The sequence below is a fragment of the Gallus gallus genome, chromosome 3 (assembly GCF_016699485.2).
Source record: "Gallus gallus isolate bGalGal1 chromosome 3, bGalGal1.mat.broiler.GRCg7b, whole genome shotgun sequence".
Classification (NCBI taxonomy): Eukaryota; Metazoa; Chordata; class Aves; order Galliformes; family Phasianidae; genus Gallus; species Gallus gallus.
The window spans coordinates 25346767-25369026 of NC_052534.1; the positions used below are offsets into that span (position 1 = coordinate 25346767).

Here is a 22260-nt window from a genome sequence, read left to right on the forward strand (position 1 = left end):
CACACTATGTGCAACCAATTTAGTGAAACTGACCCTTCTTTTATCTGCTTGGGCTGTAGATGGGTATGAATGTAAACGTGAGAAGACAAGTTTGAAAATTGGATTTCTCTGTACTGCAGACTCAATAAAAAGGGGTTTTTTCTTAGTGTTTTTTATTGTTTTTTCCTCACATTAATTCTCTTTATTTCTTCATTTGTCTAAAGTGACTGAACACTTGTCATTATAATAGTATGAAAGCCATTTTCTATGGAAGGTTTTCACTTTTCTATAAATACATTTTAAGGTAGCTAAAAACTTGAACATTTATGGTAATGGTGCCTTGTTATGTGTATTTGGGGTTTTTTAAAACTAAATACATTTTAGACGGGATCTTAGGTAACATGGATTGATGATATCCTTTCATTTGTGTCAGATTTTGTGTGCTAAGTGAGTGAAAATAAATGCTGCTTGTCTATACTGAGCAACATTTTTGATAGTTTTTTTACATTGATTAGGTATTTGATGTGTGGAGTTTGATGAAAGTTGAGAGCTGGAAGTATTTTTGAGAACTACTCATGTAACATAAACAAGTACAGCAACACAGTTAATTACGAGCTCTTTACTCAAGCAGTTACTCAAATTAGTAGGACAATCATGCTATGTATTACTATCAAGGTATATTTGGCAGATGTGTGCTATGTATGCACTCTTTCTTAGTCTTAATGGTACCATCCACAACTTCATAATTTTTCTTTCACTTCTAAGTGAATTCTTGTGCTTCATTAATACAACAGTTCATAATATTGGTTAGAGCCTTGTTTTGATTTTTTCTCCAAATTGCTTTGCTGTAGAACCTTGATTTTTACCTGTTCTCTCACTTTTCTAAGACCTCCAGCAGATGTACCATGCTTCTGGCTGTGCTCAGTGGTGCTCATGCACAAAAATCTAACCAGAAGGAAATCATCAAACTTATCTTCCCTCGTGACCGAAATATAAGGCATAATTAATAGAAAACAAGATTTCATACAGTGAAATTAAAGTGATAACTGTGCTACAATAGTAGTTTCTGCCCTACACCAACAATATATCTTTCATACAGTCAGTAAACCTTCACTGCTCAATAAAACTGCTGCTGTTTGGTTTATTAATCACTTTGCCTATATTGCTTTTTTTTCTTCCCAATTTGATGACTGTTAAAGCAGGTATGCTGATTTTATGGAGCCCACAAATAGGACATATGAGAAAGATGTATTTGAGTATATTAAACTGGGGAAGATACCTTTGCATTTAAGGGTTGATATTTACTGGAAACTTCAAGTTAATATGATGTCACACAGCTTAATAGTGCAAATAAAAAATAAACATTGATAAAATCATGCTTTTAGTTCAGACATCTTTACATGTGGCTGCGTGAAGTGCTAGGAAAAAGTGACGAAGAAAACTTGCCATTTGTCTTGGCTTGGAAAGAAACTTGTTAATCTCCTAGTACAAGTGAGGCATTTGAAGGACAGCTTTATACCTTCTACTCAGAGCTTCAAGGGATGGTTCACCTGTCACCTCCAGTTGTGCCTTTGTTTGCTGTGTATAGCAGTGGCAGACAGTAGAGCAGAGTTGCACTAATCTCGTGCTATGCCAATTAAAGTAATCAGCAGCTACTCTGACTTCTTTGTACCTATGAAGCAGTGCAGAGAACCAATGGCTCCAAAATCAAACGTCTTCTTTAAAAAGGCAGTGTCTTAAAATTCCCAACAATCCATCATTGCTGAACGTTTTCTGATAGTATGCCATACTTTAAGAACTTTACATCAGATCTCAGTATTTGCTATCCAAACGTATAGTGGCATTCTGTAAAATTTGTGTTAAAGCCACAGAGGAGAAACAATAATTTTTTTTTTAAATATTGGATCCTTTATTTTTAGAACAAAATTTTCTGTAATCTCATAGAGAATTCAGCATTTTTAAATGGTAGTAGATTGTAATAGAGCAGGAAAATAAACAGATTTTTTTGTTACTTTGGAGAAGTGATGCTCCACCTGATGATTACACAATGCATTTTCAGAGGGGAGTCGGTATGTTGTTTAATTCATGCGAGCTGAAGGTTGGTTTGAAGAACAGGTTTGAAGAAACCTGGTTTATGTATTCTTAGCACTATTGTGCCTTTTTTTTTTTTTTTTAAGTGTTTTTTCTCTGTGGGAAAAGTTTGGGTGTGGTTTTTAATTTTTTGGTTAAATCATACCTCAAGGATTTTGGATGAGTCAGGCATTATTCTTGACCTTCCCAGAATTTCATTCAGTGTATTTATGTAACTTAATCTGTCTCTGTCTCCCAGTGTGGTTCCCAACCTGAAGAATTTGAACAATAGAAATTCACTATGTCATCAAATTCTTGTGAGGTAAAATCCATTATTGTGCTGAGATGTTATGATGTGGTGATAAGTGCTGTAGAAATGCATTTTGTATGTGTCTGTATATATAACATTTCATCATCTGGCATGATACTATTTAGTGCTAATGTCTTACTAGCATTACCACTGCAGTGTTGTCACAAAGCTGTCTGGAAGTATAGACTTCATGGCTTTGTGGTACATTTACAAATGGGACAGTAAACACTTTGTGGTGCAGTGGATCCATCCTAACAGTGAGAGGTTACCAGCTGAGACATGAACTGCTGAAGGCATCACCACAATCCTTCTTGAAGTCAGCCTTTAAATTCCAACACAAATTAGATTTTTTAATTTGTTTCAATAAATATTCCAGGGCGTTCTGGCAATCCTCCTCTGTTTTCACGTCATAGTTTTCAGGGTGATAAATATCTTCAAAAATGACAGCAAATGGTGTGAAACATTTATTTTTGCTAAATGAAACTCTTGGTTTGCTCTGTTTCCTTTTACAGTGAGATCTGTAGCCCTGCTGTCTATGTCTTTCAGTATATTTATGGTCTTTTAGATTCAAATGCCATTTGGGGGTCTTTTGATATTCTTTTGCCTATACAAGTGTAAATAATTGACCATTGTGTGTAAGTAATTGCACACGCAAATAGGTACCCATCCAATGTTGTGTATTTATAATCAAATTCACAATTCAAATTGACAACAATTTTATTTTGGATATCAAATAATTATTGTATATTATTAATGATACCTGTATTATATTAAAATTTAACAGGGAATTTAATTCATACATGCATATCAGTATGTGTTTGCAGGAAACAAATTATGCTTTTAAAACTTTGTGGTAGCTTTTAACTCAGGAATTGCTGCATTTCTGCATTACAGCTGAGCATTTTTATCAGAAGTAGAACTATCTTATACTTCAAAATGTAGGTCACTGTATTGGTAAATGTAGGTCAGAGTGAAGGGGAAGAAGGCAGCATGCAAACTCCTCCACATGCATCTTTAAGCTTATCCTTGTTTTGAAGGCAAAGAGGCTTACCTACCTGTTCAAGCACGAGAAGCTTTTCCTTTTACTAAAATTAACACAGGTATTCTTGCTGTTGGCATCTTGGCTTAGCTGGAAGTGCTGCGTGCTTCCACACTTGATACCTGTGCTTGTGAAGGAACTTCTGACTGCCTCTTCTTTAGCTGCCAGCTGAGGTGATACCTTCTTTCCAATGGAGTGGGGAAGAGCCACGTACGTTACCAGCCTTAAGAAAAGCATTGTCTTTCCAAAGGTGCTCTTCCCTTCTCTCAGCACAGAGCTATCTAATATTTCAGCAGTTTCAGCCAGTATCAACATTGTAATGGTAGCAGGGGAAAGAACAGTGACCCCTCATAAAAGATTCAGTGACACCATTTAAAGTGCCCTTTCAGTAATAACCATAGAAAAGTGAGAAACATTTGACTGAGTGCACTGAAAACTCTGATGTTGAAGTATTTTGCTGCATTTGACAAGTATTTTGATAAATCCACTCAGGCTAAAAGTTTGCTATGAAAGAGTTTGTTTTTTTTTATTTTATTTTGTGTGTGTGTGTGTAATGTGAGATATGTAGCATTATAAATGGTATTAAATTAGCCATGTCTTCACTAAATATTTTAAAAAACACCACTTTTATTGCTTGAGTATACACCAGTCATTGCAAGCTGAAACATTCTTTATGTTGTACACTAAAATATTTAAACAGTTATTATGTTTATTGCAAAATCTGTCATTTTAGCATATTGCAATGCTCAAAAGCATTGAATTGCTCAAAAGGGAGATGGAAAATGCTGTGCAATTCTTAGTGTATATTTCACTGAAGAATGGGTAATCGTGTGTGAATGTTTTATTTTAACCCTTAGCAGTCCAAACAAAATAGCACATACTTTAATATCTAATCAGCCTAACCAGTAAGAAGCAGGACAAATAACAGCAGTGCTTTAGTGATTTTATCATACATACAAATTGTCAATCTGGTTTATTTTGTTGGTTTTGTGTGTTGTTTTTTTCTAACCTATAAGATCTTTGTCATACAAAAGTCATACACGAAGTTTTGGTCAAATTCTGCCTAAGCTTTTGCTTGACTTGCATGCAGACAACACCTTCATAAATCTTAATCATTTTTCACTGTGAATAGGGGTAGGTCAGAATATTTACTGGGTGGACAGGAAGAATTATATATTTGAAGGTTACCATCAAGCTGTAAGTGATTTAAAAAGAAGACAATTTTTCTCCCAAACTTCTGCTTCCATTAAATATGCTGTGGTGTTTTAAAGTCTTTGGAGAAGAAACAATTACGAAAAATAGTGTAAAGATAGTAAGCTACATGGAATTCAATTTACCTGCCTGGAAGCATCTAAAGGATGCTCCCAAATGTCTGTTTTTAAGTTTACTGAAACCACTGAAGTGTCTACAGTTTATAATACTAAAGTAGTCAGGCTTCTGTCATAGTAATTTGTAATGCTATGTGTAGTGGGGGGAGGCTAACCCTAGTTTTGACCTGTGGATAGACATGAAGCATGTTTTCTCATTGCTAAGCAACGACAGATGGAAAACACATACAACTGTAATTTGGCTGCATATGCCTTTGATTCATCCTCCCTTAAATTTGGGAGCCTATCTCAAGTGCCTGAATGCGAGCCTCTTTTCCCTAGGCTCCTCCAGCAATACAGACAGATGCCTGCAGGAGAGCGTTGGGCCTACAGGACTGCATTCCCCACTTCATGGGCTGCTGTGCTTCAGTTAGACTGTTCCTGTTAGGTGGGAAACTGGCCCAAAGTAAAGGCGAGTTTCTTGAATGACTGTTGTTGAGGGGGTAAATTTGCATGAGTGCCTCTCAGTATGTGACAGGGTTGGAAGTGACCGCTGCAAGATCTGCACTGGAAACTTACAAAGTCACAAACAGGATGAAGTAGGTGAAAAAATTGGGATTGCTCCTGGCTGCACTCCTATGGGAACTGGAGGGTCTCAAATGGAAATGGCAGGGAGGAGAGTACAAAACAAGAGAGAAGAGATGTCTATTTATACAGTGCAGTAAAACTCTGGTACTTTCTGCCATGGGCCATTGTAGGCAAAGAAGATTTGTATAAGTCCAAAGGACAACCAGAAAAATCTTCTGGGGACTATGAAACAGAACTTAGGAGTTGTGCCTCAACAGACTGCCAAGGAGGAGAGGAGAGATGACGAGGAATTGTGCTGTGTTCTTGTATTAGTCTTGTATTAGCATGTTACTTAGGGTCAGACAGATGCTAACAATAGCTAAGAGCCCTCCCTGAGAAAAGAAGCAGAATAAAAAGGAACTGGGCAGAAATGATATGACTAGAGAGGATAACTAACAAAGGAGGCTCCAATCCTCTGTTAGAGACAGGCTACAAGGCAAGATGGACCTGGAGTCTGGACTGACAATGGCAGTTTGATGTTCATGTGAATGGCCAAATGTCAGAATTCTTTTTTTTAGAATTAATGTGTACATAACTTTTAAAGTCCTGACTGTAATACATATTTGTATGCTTGAATACTTGTGAGTGGGAGAATATCTGTATAAAGTAAATTTCTCTTAGGATGAAGTCTATGAAATCTTCAGTTCGAGTGCTTAGAATCAGAAATGTGCCATTAAAAATTAAAAAAAAAAAAAAAAGTTGTATTCCATGGTACTGTGGCAAGTTTAAAAAATGAAACGATTGGTAGAGATCTGCAGATGGTCGTACATTCAAAGATTACTTTAGACAAAGAAAGATCTATTCTAAGAATGTGAATGTCTTTTGTTTTATAGGTCTCTGGCCATCTGAAGAAGTACTGGCTTACTACTGCCTAAAGCACAGGGAAATATTCAGGTACAGATCTGAACATAAAAGATACTTTCCAATCTGTTAGTTTTATTGTATCTGCATGGTAAAGATTGCTATGATTTAAGTCTTCAGATTAAATTTAAAATGTTCAAGGTGAAAGCATGTTGCTCTTAACAAAGAATTCTGAGCTGCCTTTGGGTACTAATATTGCACAGCAAGCTTTCTGCTATATGTCAAAGACTTTTGATTTCCACTCAAGGCGTTTTATTTCACTTTGATTTTTGGGAAACAAAAGTGAAGCTCCAATCGATCAGTACTGATTGTGAAGGTCAGGAAAAATAAAAGACACTCTTTAAACCAACATCTGTTGCAAAAGCAAGCAAAATATAACCTGATAAAGTACATAATAATTCCTGCATATAGCGATGGAAGAATTTGCACCTCTATTTAAGTTTTATGAAATATTTTTGAGATATCCTGCAGTTTTGAATGTTCAATTTTGTTTATTTCTCATGTTTTCTAAACTTGTAGAAGACAGGTATCAAGCACCCAGTAGGAATGCTGAAAGATAAAACAGTCCTGCATCCACCTCCTCCCCCTTGAGTAGACAGAGCTTTGCACTTGGAAATTTTTATAGTTTCATTGTCTAGGAGCATGAATGAGGTGTTACAACTCTGCATTTGCAGGCCGAAGTTGTGTTCTGAGGAAGGCTATGAGGGTAATACCAAGCAAACCAGCTTGACGTATGCAAAATCCCACTCTCTGTGTACACTTGGTGTTGGGAAATTAGAGAGGACCAGGCTGTCCAGTCTATGAGACCTTGCCCTTTACACCAATCCTGAGGTAATTCCTGCAGTTTGCTGACTCCACTCTGAAGTCAATGATCATAGAATTATAGAATTTTTTCAGTTGGAAGGGACCCTTTAAAGGCCATCTAGTCCAACTACACTGCAATGAACAGGGACACTTATGGTTAAATCAGGTTGCTCAGAGTCCCTGGCAGCCTGACCTTGTGTGTCTCCAAGGATGAGGCATCCACCACCTCACTGTGCAGCCTGTCCCAGTGCTTCACCACCCTGATTGTAAAGAACTTTTTCATTATATCCAGTCTAAATCTTCCTTCTTTTGGAACCATTTCTGCCTGTCCTATGGCAAGGGACAAGATCTGGCTCTAAATCTTGCCCTGGTTTATACAGCCTCATTTTTGCTCCAGCAGCCCACCCCACCAGAGGAGACAGCTAAGGAACCTCTTTTCTTCACTTCTGCTGCTGTTGTGCTATCCTTCTAGAACTTTACCGTCCCAGCACATATAACTGCTTGTACACTCTGTTTTCAGAGACTGTTGGCAGTCAAACTTCCATAGAGGAAGTCACAGTTTCAATTCCTCAGTTCCTGGGCTTCTGCCCTATGAACAGCACAACCAGAGCAGAGTTTCTTATTTTAATTGTCATTTATAAATGTCTGTAAAAATTGCTAATATGGGAAAATTGCACTAGAGTGGTTTATATGTGTAAACGTGTGTCTGTATTACGTACATGCACATTTGGTTCAGAATGCAACAAAAATCCCACACTGGATGCATTCTTTGTTTATTTTGATAAATGAAAAGAGTGCCTTGTAAATACTGTGACGTATAACCTTATGTAGATATATAGATGTAACGTATGGCTTGGAGAACCGAAATTTGTGTGAGGAAAAACATACAATTATTCTATCTAAACCACAAACTGCAAATTTCCCACTATCTTTTTTTAATTCTCACTGGGTTTAGGTACAGCTTGTTCCTCCAAGCTGTGTCCATCTTTATTCTCATTTCCATTAAATAAGACAAACAGACATTTTGCAAAGAAAATCTACGGTCTCGGTAAGATAAACCTATCCTACCCAGATGGTGAATGTTAGTGTGTTGTCATACAGCATAGTCCAGTGGCCCCAGTGAACAAAATACTGGTGCCTGTAATCTGGTATCGAGGTCACATCTGAGATGTTCATCTTAGACTGAGTGTGGAAATGGTATATAGAACTAGGTTTTAAATCATGGGTGTTTTAGAGGAGAAGGAGCACCAAAAAGTCTGCCAAGCCGAAATTCCACTTTCTGCCTGTCAAAACTATTTCCGTGGGAACGCTTCTGGCAGCTGTAGCAGTTGCCATAGATTTAGCTGTGAAGCCGTTGTGCTCCCAAACTGAAGCCCTGCCTTGCCCTAACCGCTGCCTCACGCAGTTTCGGCGTTCGCTCAGCATCCCTCCCACCCTCCCTCCTCCCTCTTCCCTCTTCCCTCTTCCCTCCTCCCTCCCAGGGCAGGCGGGGGCTGTGGAGAACATTCTTTATGGCTCCCCCTGCAAGCCCCCATCCGGCACACTCTGTGCACCAAATTATTTTTCACTCTCACATCTTAATAACTGCCTGCTATGGTCTGAGCTAAAAGCAACCTTTTAGACCGCGTATTCAACCCTATGCTTGGGCTCAGCTCAGACTCTCGATGCTAACTTCGTTTGGTTTTCTGTGGCTTAACTGTTTGCAGTTCCTTCCTTGTTCCTAACAGTATTGTTTGTAGGTCACTTGCGGTTGTAAGTGCTAATTGAAGGATCGGATTTCTTCATGGGTAATTGTTTTGTGGTATATGGCGTGTTTTAAAACTTCTCTTTTTTAATATCAAAAGGCTTTTGAGCATAACTATGTGGAGCAATATATAAATAATATTAATTTCTCCATTTACTTCTCTAACTGTTTTTGCAAGAATGAATGTGGATTAACATTGTTATCCTTTCCTAACAATTATCTTTCGCTACTCTAGCTAGTTTAGTTCTAAAAGACAGAGCCATTGACAAGGGAAAAAAGGGAACCTTCTCAGATTTTTCAGCTCAGCGGTGGTAATGTTGCACTGAACACTAATGAGGGAACCCCCACTGGTTTGCCTGCTTTGTGACTTTTCTATTTCATAATTATTTTTAAAACGCAAAACGACATGAGGTAGCCCAGTCATGTCTCTACAACTTCCTGGTAGCTCCGTTCTTACTGCAGATGGCAATTTGTTCTTGTAACATATATGTCTCTCTGACCATTTTCATCTAATTTGTATGGGTTCTACCATTTCCTTTCTCTCTTTCAGGGACCTTGCTGTGTGTGAGCTAGGGGGTGGCATGACATGCTTGGCTGGGCTCATGGTAGGTCTTTTCTCAATTCCAATCCCATTCAGAGGAAGAAACAAAAGGAAAAATGTTCCAGTGCCTCCAACTGCTGGGTCAGAGAACTGTCAACAGCCTCAGCTGCGGTCAAGCTGCAGAGTCTTGAGAGACCTTCTAGATTGACTTGCTTTCGTATCGTATTGATTTTATGGTTGCCTCGATGAGCAGAAACATTTTACCTCCGTGTAGTCAATATCTCTTGTTGTGACATTCCAGGCCACGTATGGTCTGTCTTTCATTGCCATAGCTGAAGCTTTTTTTTTTTTTTTTGCTTTTTTTTTTTTTTTTTTTTTTTTCAGATTATAGTCCCATTTGCTAAGATACAGGAATAGCCTGGCGAATCACAGTTGGAGCACCATGATATAGCTGCTAATGTTTTGCCTGCATTATTACACCAACAAACATGATCCAGAGCTCTCAGTAATTAGATTCTTTTGAATTAGATTGGCCATTCAGGAGAGTCGTTCACCATTCTCTGGGTTCTGAGTCATGTATTCAGGAGATATTATGTAGCAGTGCAGTGCATTAGACAAGTTTTTATGTCTCTACAAATAAAAGCATATTGTTACACTGATTGGCATTTGACAAACCTGTCGCTCTTATACAATGTGTCGAGGTTACAGCCCAATGTGCGAGCATGTCAAAGCTCACAAAAAAATTACCCTTACAAAGCCATCTGCCTGCAATGCAAAGTTATATGAAGGGCATCAGGCAGTCAGACAGAAGCAAGCTGAAAGGCAGAGTGACAGCCTTGTATGATGGCTCTACTAGATAAACAGAAGCCCGCAAATGAAAGCCTCTCAGAATACCATCATCCGCTGTCACAATGCAATTACGGAACAGAATGATAGCAAGATAGAGGCTCCCGCAAATGGAATGATAAAAGTATTGACTGATTTGATTGAATGATTAAAATAATGCAGACATAAAATGAAAAAAGATTGAAGATTGTTACAGAGAAATAGGTGAGGAAGCATGATACTGAAGGCTTGTCACTCCTGTCTTCACTTCCACACAGACAAGCATATTTGCTCATTGTTTGCTGTGCTCTTTTTTTCAGGTTGCTATTTCTGCAGATGTCAAAGAAGTTCTGTTAACTGATGGAAATGAAAAGGCCATCAAAAGTATCCTTATTCAGATAGAAAACTGGTTTGTTGTGCTCGTTCGTTTTTACTGGCTGAGTAACAATCGATATAAAGACAGACAGCAAGGGGTATATTAAGAAAAAGTCCCCACATAAGTAATTAAAAAAACAGATGCAGAATATCTTGAGCAGAGCTGCAGCTTCCCCCATAATAGATCTGACATTTTACTTGTTAATTAAAAATGTACGTGTTGGTATACAGCAAGTATAGCAGTAAATATTTGTCTTATGGTTGAGTGCTGAAGGATTCTGTGTGTGTAAGCTGCAGTTACAGGAGGTACAGCAGTGAATCAAATCATCAGCTCTCCTTCACATATTCATTTTGCAGGAGAAACTAGGTTTATGGGTGATGTTTCATGTTTGTTTTTTTTTTAATTATATTCCTTTTCTTTTTTTTTATTTTTATATATTAGCCTCTTAAAAGTGCATAGTATTTGTATGTTACCATAGTGTATTTTGAAATGCATTCTTTCGTTACTGGTATAAGTTATAACTGCCTACCAATTACCCATTTAGTGTGCCTAAACAATTATCAATTTATCACAGTGTCCCTTGATGTAAGATTACTCTGTCCCATGTAGAAAGTATTTTACTGTATGTCTTATATTATTATATTAGAATAAATTGCTATTATGCCCTTCTAATATGAGCACATAGTTCAGAAAATTGAACTGTACTTTGGCTAAGCGAGAGAATGAGTGAGCGTAATTTGTGGCCACATTAAATATCAGCACAGAACAGGAACAGATATATATAGTGAATACTAATAGCCCTTAGAAATTGAGAGGAAAAAATGGAAGATATCTATTTGCTTTTTTCCTTGGTAATCTTTCTATTTGCATGTTAAGGCAGACTAGTTTTTCAGGTTTTGGCCTCTGAATCGTAAGAATTGCTTAGATTTGAGTTCTGTGTGTGTTTGAAAGCCAACATGATGAGTCTTTAATGAAAAAAATTAGTTAAACGATGTTGTGGATTAGGAAAATAGCAATTGCTTATGACTGTTAAATCAGATGTAACAGTGCGATAATGTTGGCTACTACAGCCAAAAACACTCGAAGGTAACTCAGACAAGTGTAATTGCTTACACTTTCACAATTCCACGGAAATCAAGAGACAGTTACACCTTTTACTACTTGAAGGAAACCTGATAAAAGTCTCCTTTTTCTTGAAAATTCAAGTTCTCTGTTATGTTCTAAGGATTCTTATTTTGCTAGAATATAGCTGATAGTAGCCATGAGCTGAGGAGAAAGTACTTACGATTCTGTGCATTTTATAAAGCATCTCCTCTCCCGGTCCTTCTTATATGTCATTATGAAAATAAAAAATGTGGGAGAAGAAAAGTGTTTCAAAACTAGCCTAAGAAAACAAACAGACGTCTTCTGAAAGCAGAGTTATTTAACAAAAGGTCGTTTTACCCACAGAAGGCTTCAGGTGAGCTCAGTAATCATCAAGTCAGCAGATAGCTTGTGTAGCAGATTCCACAAACATACCTGAACTTTTTGGAAATTTAGGAGTCTTCCTTAGCAAGGAAAATGGACACGTGCTAGAAATATTCAGTAAGTCTTTGGAATTGAAGAAGTTAAAGCGCTTTATTTTCTGAAAAAGATACACTAATATAATCCAATTAGCACACCTTTGTTGTTTTGTTGTTTTTTTTTTTACAATATGTTGTAGAAATATCTTCTATTTCTGGAAGTCTTGCCAGAAGTCTTCATCTGCATTCACTCAGTGAATCCCTTTCAGAGGTGTGATTCGTGGAAGGCTCTAACAGGAATTTATTTTTCTTTTTTTAACATTTGGTGCTCTGAAGGCTCAGCATTCAAAATGCTTTTATTGTGTTGGATTTTACAATGGGCTTAATATTAGCAGGGTGCCAAAGTGCAGCAGACTAAGAACTTTACAGTGTAGGTAGAAAGTATTCTTAAAAGCACACAGAGTAAAATTTATGTTGCATTTTATGTGTTTTATGGACTTCAGTAGTAATTTTATGATCTGTTTTATGGTAATTTTCTTTTGCCTTCTTTTGTATAGTGATTAGCTAGAACAGTTCAGGCTAAATTTAGATCTGTTTCAGCCACACCAGACTCAGTAAAATCAGTACGAATTTTTTAGTGTAATTGGAAATAGTGTCTGGCTTCAAGTGTCACAGCCTACAGATGATACATTTCTGCTAATTTTTTCTATGGCTGGTGTCATTTTTTAATTGTTTAGCATACCAAATTAAATTAATGTGGGATAAAATACTGTTTTCTTGTCTAGATTCTTCTCTTCAGGAGCAGTTAATGCCTAGTATTATGCTTTTTATGTAGGTATTATACATTAAAATAATCTCATTTAAAAATTACTGTTTACATCTTCCCTTTAAATTTCTTAGGAAGCTTAAATTACATGCCAGTCATACTATAATATCCAAAAATTACTTTCCAAAAAGTAAAAGTGGTTGTCAACAAAAAAGAAAAAAATCACTGTCAGAAGCCAGGAAATCACCAAGCAAGCCTGCTAATTATTCTTAATGGGCAAGATGAGCACATTAAGAAACAAATGAATACATCAGTGAAATGTAATTGAAAATCGACCTGGCAATAGTGCATTGCTTCTGAGAATCTGCCTTTGTATTATCATCATCATCATAATTATTGTTGTTTTTGTTGTTGTTATCGCTATTCAGTGAGCGTAACTAACAGCCTTGCTTTGTGAAGTCTCAAGCTTTTGAGGATTTGATTTTTCCTTTAGTTTTTGACATTTTTCACATTGTTCTCCATTTCATACTGGCATATGAGGTGTTCACGTGCACATTGTGAATACATATCTGTATTAGGATATGTTATTGAAATATTACAAGCTAATACAATTGATGAATGTGTTAATTTCACGTCATTGTTGTGATTTTAACCGCTACACTGTAAAATATGTTGCTATATTTTATATTAATCAGTGGTCTTATGCACGAGGTTTACAGAATTTTTTAATGGATATTATAATTTTAGTTACTAAGCCATTGGAAAGATTTCATTCTAACTCATTCCTTTTCCCTATCATTGGCGGATTTTAATTGTTTAGCAGATCATTCTCATGGCCAAATCAATGAAATAAAGATGGATGGTCTTGCTTTTTCAGCTTTGTTCAAAACTTTATTGTTGATTTTATCTAAGTTCTCTCATGATAATTTAAATGAAGACAGTATTTAAAAAATAAAAATGTAGATATTTACATCAAATATTGAAGATTTACACAGGCAAAGTATCAAATTCATTCCTCTTGGAAATTTTGGGTAATATTCATCCGGTTACAAATTTTTCAATTTAGGTCATTTCTATGACAGATTTCTGCAGAACGCTGAAAGCATCTCTATGCACTTCATCACAGCCATATCTGAGGATACCATTCATTTTTGTAAAAAACTGGCTCTTGTGTCAGAGAGGCTGTGTACCTTCTGCCTTAGCTCTGTTTCACACCATGCGATAGTGACTTGAACTGCAGTCTAAAAGCATCAGTAATACAAAACATTGTTGCAGTGCACTATAATGGCCATTAAAATATAGTGTATGGATCTTTCAACAGTCCTGGGAAATTTAGGTTAAAAAGGTCATGTTCAGCCTGAATGCCTGAAGACATGGGCTTATAAATTATTTAAAAAAAAGCTAGTGTTAACATGGTTATAACAATTATTAATAGTTTTGCCCATTTATATAATTTAAGTGAAGTATAGCTAATTTATCAGTAACGTTACTTCTACCTCCTCTGAGAAAACAGCATGCTTTGCTCATGGAATTATCTGTGCCTTCCTTTTGCTTCACAAGTATTGACCATGTATTACTACTTCCCAGTGCATATTATGGAAAAGATTTAGAAGGCACGTGTGAAGTCCAGAGATTTGTTTAAACCACTCCTCTGTCATTTCATCTCTAATTTTTGGTATCACAAACTATCAGTTGTCTTTTCTTCCCCGTTGTTTGGATAGGGACTTTCCTAAAATAACTTATCTTAAACAGTCAACAAATTTAGGAAGACCCATTATGAGATTTCAGCATAACAAAGAAAAAGTTACATTAGTCATTTTTTAAATTAGTCTGACATTAGTATTCAGCATCCAACATATTTTGCACACCTACAAATATCCTCCTCATTTACATCGTGTTTCCTGTATTTTAACTAAGAATGAACAATCATTGAGGTCTTTATCAAAATTGTCCTTTTAAGGTAATTTTTGATACTTGAGAGTGAACCGTTCAAATACGTATGGATTCATGCTGGATGCTGGTTAATGTTCTCACAGTTCCTTGGTTACTTGCTACACCTTTTACTTGCCAGTAGCTTCTCGCTAACTAAAAATGATTGATTATGAAGGTTGTCTTCCTAGGCATAGGTGACTGAACACTGCACCCTTTGATATTTCTCACTGAAAGCTCTTGCACTGGCCTGCCTGTGTGGCTACCCGAATTTGTTACCTATCTTCCAGGCTGAAGGAGGCACAGACATGAAGCTGAGGGACTCTTATGGAGAACAAAAGTCATTTGTTGCATTATGCTTTCCTCTATGGCAGTTCCACAGTTTTCTCAAGAAAGCAAATGAACTAGAAACCCCCTTGCCTACAGGTGAAGGTGCTCCTGATACATGATAGATTTCATACAGACAGAGCCAGGAATAAAGGTTCATACCTTGTGGCAGTATTGGGCCTCAAAACCAAAAGCTTCCAAAGCCTTCCTACTGTGATCTAGTGATACAGTTGAAAGCAGCACCAACTAAACTGCAAAGTGAGCATGCTAAGAAATCTCTGTAATTCCTATAGTTGTAAATAATAATTCCTTTTAAGTATAAGTAAGATAGGGAAATGTATTTCAGCATCTTCTATAGCTACAGCGCTAGCCGTTCTGGAAATTGAAGTGTTAATGAAGGAATGTTCAATAGAGGTGGGCAACAAGAGCAAGAGGCTGGGTAGATTTATGGCAGCCAAACCAGAGTAGCATTATGAAATTTATGCTTCTGCACAGAATGACTATTAACGCAGTTTGAAGACCAAATAGATTAAAGACATTATGAAGATATTACTGATGTAAAAAGGTATTTTTGATTATTTTTATTATTGCTCTAGTTTTATTTATAATTCTTAACAAATACACTACAGATGTAAGTGACATCATCACAAGAAACGTAATTGCAGGAGTATTTAAGACTCAGAAAGTGTCAAGCTGGTAAGGTACTATTACTACTACAGTGTTTTATGGATTCTCGCATGTAATTATATATTTAATCTAAATGTGTAAATTTGTGACATATTACTTACACTGACACAGGTGTATACAGCAAGAATACGTATGTATCATGATTTAAGTGATGCAAGACAGAAATTTGGAGGTATTAAAAATAAACTCGGTTGTTTCCAAAGGTATGTGAACATTGTAGAGGTCCAGAGAGTTTGGTTTCCTATCATCTCCAAAACCATTCCTGATCCACCCTGTAATTGATGCCACTTTAGTTAGCTATTTAACTATCTATTTCCCTGGTCTTCAGGTGTGGTAGGGCCTGGAAACAGAAGAGAATGTGAAGCATGTTCATCTTTTCTAATATTTAAAAAGCAAATTTTAAAGTTCTTCATATTTAAGGTAAAGAGTTGTGACAAAGAATGTGCTCAGAGATGGCTACCTGAGATGAAATAGTGCATGTGTCTGCCTAAAAATTCACTTTTTTTTTTTTTTTCTTTAAAGGACTTTTATTCCAGAAGAAGGGTTCTCAGTCCTATCAAAGTGGCTAAAGTAAAGCTGAAAAGGGGCTAAAGAAGCCCAAGTTGTTAGAGCAGAATAAGCTTATTAATGTAGAGGGCTAAACACATACAACTTCAATGGCTCTCATTCACATAATTTATTCTATGCTTATGTAGCCATTCTATGTAGAGAAATTCTTTTAAGTGAGTCCTTAGGAAAATTCTGCCTTTATTGGGGTATACGTGAATAGAACTTAGAGAGATATCTGTGCATCCTAATACTTGTTTCCCAAATAGACAAAGGCCACAAGAGTCCAGGAATAGTCTTTGAGGCTCCATGTGCTGAACACTTGTGAGCAACTTCAGACCTGTGCAGTACATCTATGCAGAAGCTTAGATTTTGTAGGTTTCCAATTACCATCTACTTTGTGTAAGATTTCAGATTTCATCCCTTGTCAAGACTTCAAACCTGGTCTTTTAGATATCAATCAAAAGCACATTTTCTACCCTGTCCTCATTTACATTTATCTAATGCTTAAGGTCATTTGTGATCATTTGAGTGTATTTCAGCATATGGAATCAGTGAATAATAGATTTTGGCTTCATGCTGTGAAGAAAGATTGTGTTTTTACAAGAGATGATGTTGTTTACTGGGTGTTAATAATCACTAATTAATAAACATATCTAGACTTTATAAAATATTGCACTATAAGGAGTAAAAATGTCAAGTGTTTAACTTACTGAGTACAATGGATTTGGGGCTGTTGTTTCCATAAAAATAATTAAATTAAAAAATCAGGTGAAGTACTATATACAAATATAAGGTTCTCATAATAAAACTTAGTTTGATTTTTACTTCTGAAGACTTTTCTAGGTTCATTGTAGCATTGTAAATTCTTATAAGTGTTCTAAATAGTGACCATCATTCAACCTTTATTATACACATTAATTGTTGCTTTCTCATGTGAAAATTGAGGTTTTTACATTAAATTATTTGTTAAGTGCTAATGGGTGGATCAGTCCTTCAGATTCAGTGATGATGATGACAGTAACAAAGTTATTTGATCACACCTCAAGGCCTTGAAGAAACTTAAAAGGCTGATGTAATAGCTGAAATATTACTATAACTCTGACTCTTCCTACTACCCCAAGCCTGGTGTTTGCATACTAAAAAACCACAATACAATACAATGTTTTATAGGGAAAAATGCAACACTGTCAAACAGAGTGACATTAAGTGACTTCTTTTACGTTGTTTAGAGCTAGCAGGCTTTAAATGGTTCACTTAAGTGACATACTTCAACATTAATTTAATCTGGAGTAGGCACTATGTGTTTCTGTGTTCCTCACTCTTAAGTGCCATTTAAAGTGTCCAATGAAAATTAGAGCATTATAACATATAAAAAATATTAGACCCTTCTCACTGCATCTTCTCACTTTGGGATCTTACACTCTTTTCCTTGAACCAGGAGTACAAATTAGCAGTAGGAGATTTAGTTATGATATTTCAGATTCAAATCTAGACCTGGAAAATTTGCCAAAAAATGTATAATGCAAAAAGGAGCAATCCATTATCAGTCAAGTGAAGTTAGCTTAGGACAACATGCCATACATTTATTTATTTAGATTTATACAAAATGCAATAAATTAGCACTTATCTAGCTCTCTGCCAACTCCTGATTGTTGTTTAAAAGTACAGCAATGTAAGCCAAACTGGCAGTTTGACATATTATGTGTTGTAATAATAGATATTTAGTAAACAGTATACTTCAGCAATGGTTATGGAATTCTATGCTTATTTTTAGCTTCTAGTATTAGAATTCCTTGCTAATGCTTACTGGGAATAGGTACATAAATGCCACCAAATTACTAGTAACGACTTGCCATAGGGAAGTGAATTATTAATACTGTGTATAGGTTTGATGATTTTCGTTTTTCTCACAGCTGAGAAATTATCCTTGAACCACTTCAAGTTTATACCATAACTTAGCCTGTGAGTTATCCTGATAGCAGTCTTTGTAGCATCAGGTATTATTGGTGCAACATGCGCAGCACATTTGCTTTTAACATGTCTACCACAATCAAATTAGGAATAACATTTATAGAATCTTTGCTCTTTTTCTTCCTTCTTCATGTGGAAATCTCAATGAAATAGGGATTTATATCATAGAATTTTGAAAAATCGTTGTTATCACATATGACACAATGGAAAAGCTTTAACAAAGAGAAGGCTTTGCAATATATTTTAAAGGTTAACAGTCTTTTCTATTCTCGTCTACCAGGGAGATTGTTCTTCCACCAGACTCCCTTTTCTGAGAATACTGACTGTTAAGAACAAAATTTGTATACTTATTGCTGATATGGGACTCTTAAGATTTTGTATATTTATTGCCTAAACTCAAAGGAGTTTTAGGCATAGACACATCTAGTCTTAGTTGCTGAGAGCTGGTCCAGAGAGATTACACTTCACATTGATATAAACGAGTACATACAACAGTGAGAGGAATGCTTGTTGCATGATGCACTACTTGATTTATTTAGTAGTAATGTATCATGCACTCTTTGCTCATCTTATAGTAAGCATTAGAACTCACACACACAAAAAAATATATATAATATATATATAATACAAGTAACTGAAAGTGAACATTCCACCAACTATACAATTCCAGTACTTTTCCAGGCAGCAGGAGTTCCAGATATGGTCTGGGGGTGCCTCATTGTCCCAACTCACTGCACCCGTAACAGAGACAAAAACACAATGCTGGTTTATCCTGAGATCATAAAGTGACCCAGGGAGCTGCACCACCACAGGTCTCAACAGCAGAGCAGTACTACATGGCCATGATTCCATTCTTCTATTAATTACTTCTTTTTCCATAACTGCCAGCATATTAATATTTTAATCTTACTGCAGTGTTCTTCCAATAAACCAGCTTTCTAACTGTCCTAATTTCAATGAATCATGCAACAGGTTCTATCAACATAGGACAGCTTTAATAAAGATTCCTATGTTTTTAGTCATCTAATCAATGTGATGCTAAACTCAAACTTTTGAAGCATATTTATTGAATTAGTTGTGCTTGTCAGTTTCATAACCCTAAAGGAAATTTCTTTGAACTGCTTCTCCAGTCTCCCTATGTGGTGTTCTTGCATACACAGCAAGGAGGAGGCTGTCAGAAGAATAGTTTCCTGCTCTTTTGTTAGGAAGAAAAGACTTCTGGTTACTTCTGTCTTCATTTGATATTTTTATGTATGTGTGGGAAGAAACAATGTCCATTTGTTGGTGCCCATTGTGTATTTGTAGCTGTCTATCAGAGAAAATTCAACTCAAGTGGAGGCCATTCCATACCTCTGATCATACTTGTCCTTTTCTGATTCTTTCCTGGTTTCAGACTACTGCCTTTCAGATTAGGACAAACAGTACTGCATTTAAAATGTGTGCAAATTATATATATATGTAGTAGCATAAGTATTCTTTCTGTTCCTCTCCTAAAAATGCCCAACAGTAATTGGCGTTTTCACTGTAGTTGGGCAGTCTTGTAATGTTTTCATGATATTGTTTGTCATAAAATAAGGAGCTTTCTGATAATTATAATTTTTCTCCATTTCCTTTATGAAGCCAGGTTTATTGTTCCTGTTTTCCACTTTGTATTTATCCATGCAGAATTTCATCTGCCATTTTATTGTCCCAAACCTCAGTTTCATCCTTCTGCAATTCTTTACAGCCTGCTATTTTCCTTACTATGTTGAATAACCTTATAGTGTCAGCAAACTTTGCCACTTCAGTGCTCCTCAGTTGTAAACATGTTAAATAGAACAGGTCCCAGGGAAACCCCGCGGATTATCTCCCTTCATTGTGAGAACTGACCATTTACTACTATTCTGTTTCCTGTCTTTTGTTCCATTCTTTAGCCCTGGCAGGACTCTTATCCCATGGCTGTCTACGTTCCTTAAATGTTGTTGGTATGGGTTTTCTCCAGTAGTCCTTTGGAATCAGAAGCAGCCTGTCCTACCCACTATCACCCTTATCTCAATACTTGTTGACCCCTTTTAAGAACTCCTGAAGTTTTGTAAAGCAGGACTTCTTTTTCAAGAAGACATCTTCCATCATAATTGGGTTCTGTGATGAAAGTGTCTTCAGTTTCTTCTGCAGTTAGTGCACAAATAATTAATTTCATCTCTCTGAAATGGTGCTATCCTTTGTGAGTTCTCATTCTATATCCTAATCATTAGCTAGCAGGAAGATTTAGAGCAAGATAAGAGCACTGTTAGTATTGTTACTCTGTCTGACTTAATTTGTAAAGTCTGTGGTCCTTTCTTCATTTGGATGCAATTTCATGTTTGGAGCGATGATATCATGCTTCTCATAGTTTTCTTTACTGTTTGACAGTATCACCTGACTTTCACTGACTTCCAACCTTGGTTTTTTTTTGTTGGTTTTTTTTGTTTGTTTGTTGGTTGGTTGGTTGGTTTTTTTGTTTTTTTGTTTTGTTTTGTGTATCTCAGCCATTTGCATAGGCTTAACAAAATGGCAGCTGATTTTAAATCACGTTGAAGTTTTGTCTATCATCTCTATGTGACCAGTTATGAATATATGATTAGGAAAAAGGGAAAATTTGCAAGATTTGTTGAGAAAATTCTATGTGCAAAGAGAAGAGGCATGTACTGTCTAAAAGTATAGCATGGCATTATTTGAAATAATTCTTGGTTAAATTCTCAGTACATTTTATTATCCTCTCACCTTTAAGAGCACCATTTTGGCAAAAATGTTCTTGTACTCTTGTGGACTGGACAGGAAGGTTGGATGGAGACCATTGATATAAGAAAACTTGTGTTGTTCTTCCTAGAGCTTAAAAGGAAAATGTCCACAAGATGTTAGAATCTAAGGGTTATTTTTGTTTGTTTCCGTTTTTTTATTCCTATGCCCTTTTGTATTTCCATACTTTTTAGTAAATCCTTACATTGTGTTCCCTGGTCCATGGTGTTACCACTGTACCTTTGTCTGTCCTTCATTATCTACCTTGGCTCTGCCTCAATAGACAGTCAAGTACTTTTTACACACTTTCAGTAGGCTATCTCCTTCACAGGTGCTCTCTGCTAATCTTTGTCACAGGCATAGGAGAGTTGGGATAAACTTTAAATTTTGACAAAATGATGCTTATAGTGTCATCTTTGCTTATTTCATTAACGTTCTGTTAATATTCAGTTATTCAAACGTGAAACATATTACTGAAAATGAAAGGGATTTGGGAAAGAGGCACAAGAGTGAATCAGGATTCAGAAATGAGAGAGTTAAAGGGCTCTGTTTACTTAACTTGTCAAAGAAAAGACTTGATTGTTAAGAAATGAATTGATTTTGATCTGAAAGTCTCATGTGGGGAAAAAAAGCCTTTAATAGAAGATCACTGTATAATCTAGCTTACAAGTACCTAACAAGATGTAGAAATTGAAGCTAGACAAATTCAGTCAAAAAAAAAAAAAAAAAGAGATTTGATAGAGAATGATAATACATTAGAACATCTTGCTATGGGAAGTGGTAGTTTCTTAAACAGTGAATGCAGTTCTTAAACATGTATTAATTTCCCAAGATATATGGGCTTGATGAAGCAACTTGAAATCTTAGATGATTGTAATGGTCCCTTTTGCCCTCAGAATCTGAGCATGTGTGAATTGCGTAGCCTCTGCTGTTTCAAACTTTTTCCCCCATTCAGCCCTTCCTAATTCACTTTTTTTTTTCTTGTTCCCTTGATTCTCCTCCCCATATTAATGGATAGACTACTTTCCATAGGGCAAGAAACTGTCTTCCTTCATATTTTTACTCAAAAACCCAGTTTTTACAAAGCTTACACTCCCTGATCTCAGCAGTGCTGTGTGTGCTTATGCTGTCTTGTATTTTGAAAGGATGCATTTAATTAATAATAAAATACTATACCATAATAAAATACTCTATCATGTCAGTCTGAATTAGAATGTAAGAACCATCCATTTTGTGCATAATGAACTACATGAAACTTGCTATAAGCTGTAGTCAATCTCCTGAATAAA

At 36.2% G+C, this 22260-nt stretch overlaps 1 protein-coding gene across 4 annotated transcripts in view; it reads left to right on the plus strand.

Annotated features, from left to right (window-relative positions):
* CAMKMT (calmodulin-lysine N-methyltransferase) overlaps positions 1–22260 on the plus strand; it is a 198925-nt gene that overhangs the window by 148727 nt on the left and 27938 nt on the right. For 3 of the 4 annotated variants that reach the window (XR_001465680.4, NM_001277589.2, XM_040697081.2), the window contains exons 4-7: positions 6166–6226; positions 9292–9346; positions 10428–10491; positions 15637–15703. Coding sequence is in view for 3 of the 4 variants with exons in the window: in NM_001277589.2 (NP_001264518.2) it covers positions 6166–6226; positions 9292–9346; positions 10428–10491; positions 15637–15703 (247 nt within the window). In the remaining variant the exon portion in view is untranslated. Of the gene's footprint in view, positions 1–6165; positions 6227–9291; positions 9347–10427; positions 10517–15636; positions 15704–22260 lie in introns of all 4 variants that reach the window. The other variant, XM_040697080.2, reaches the window with a different exon arrangement.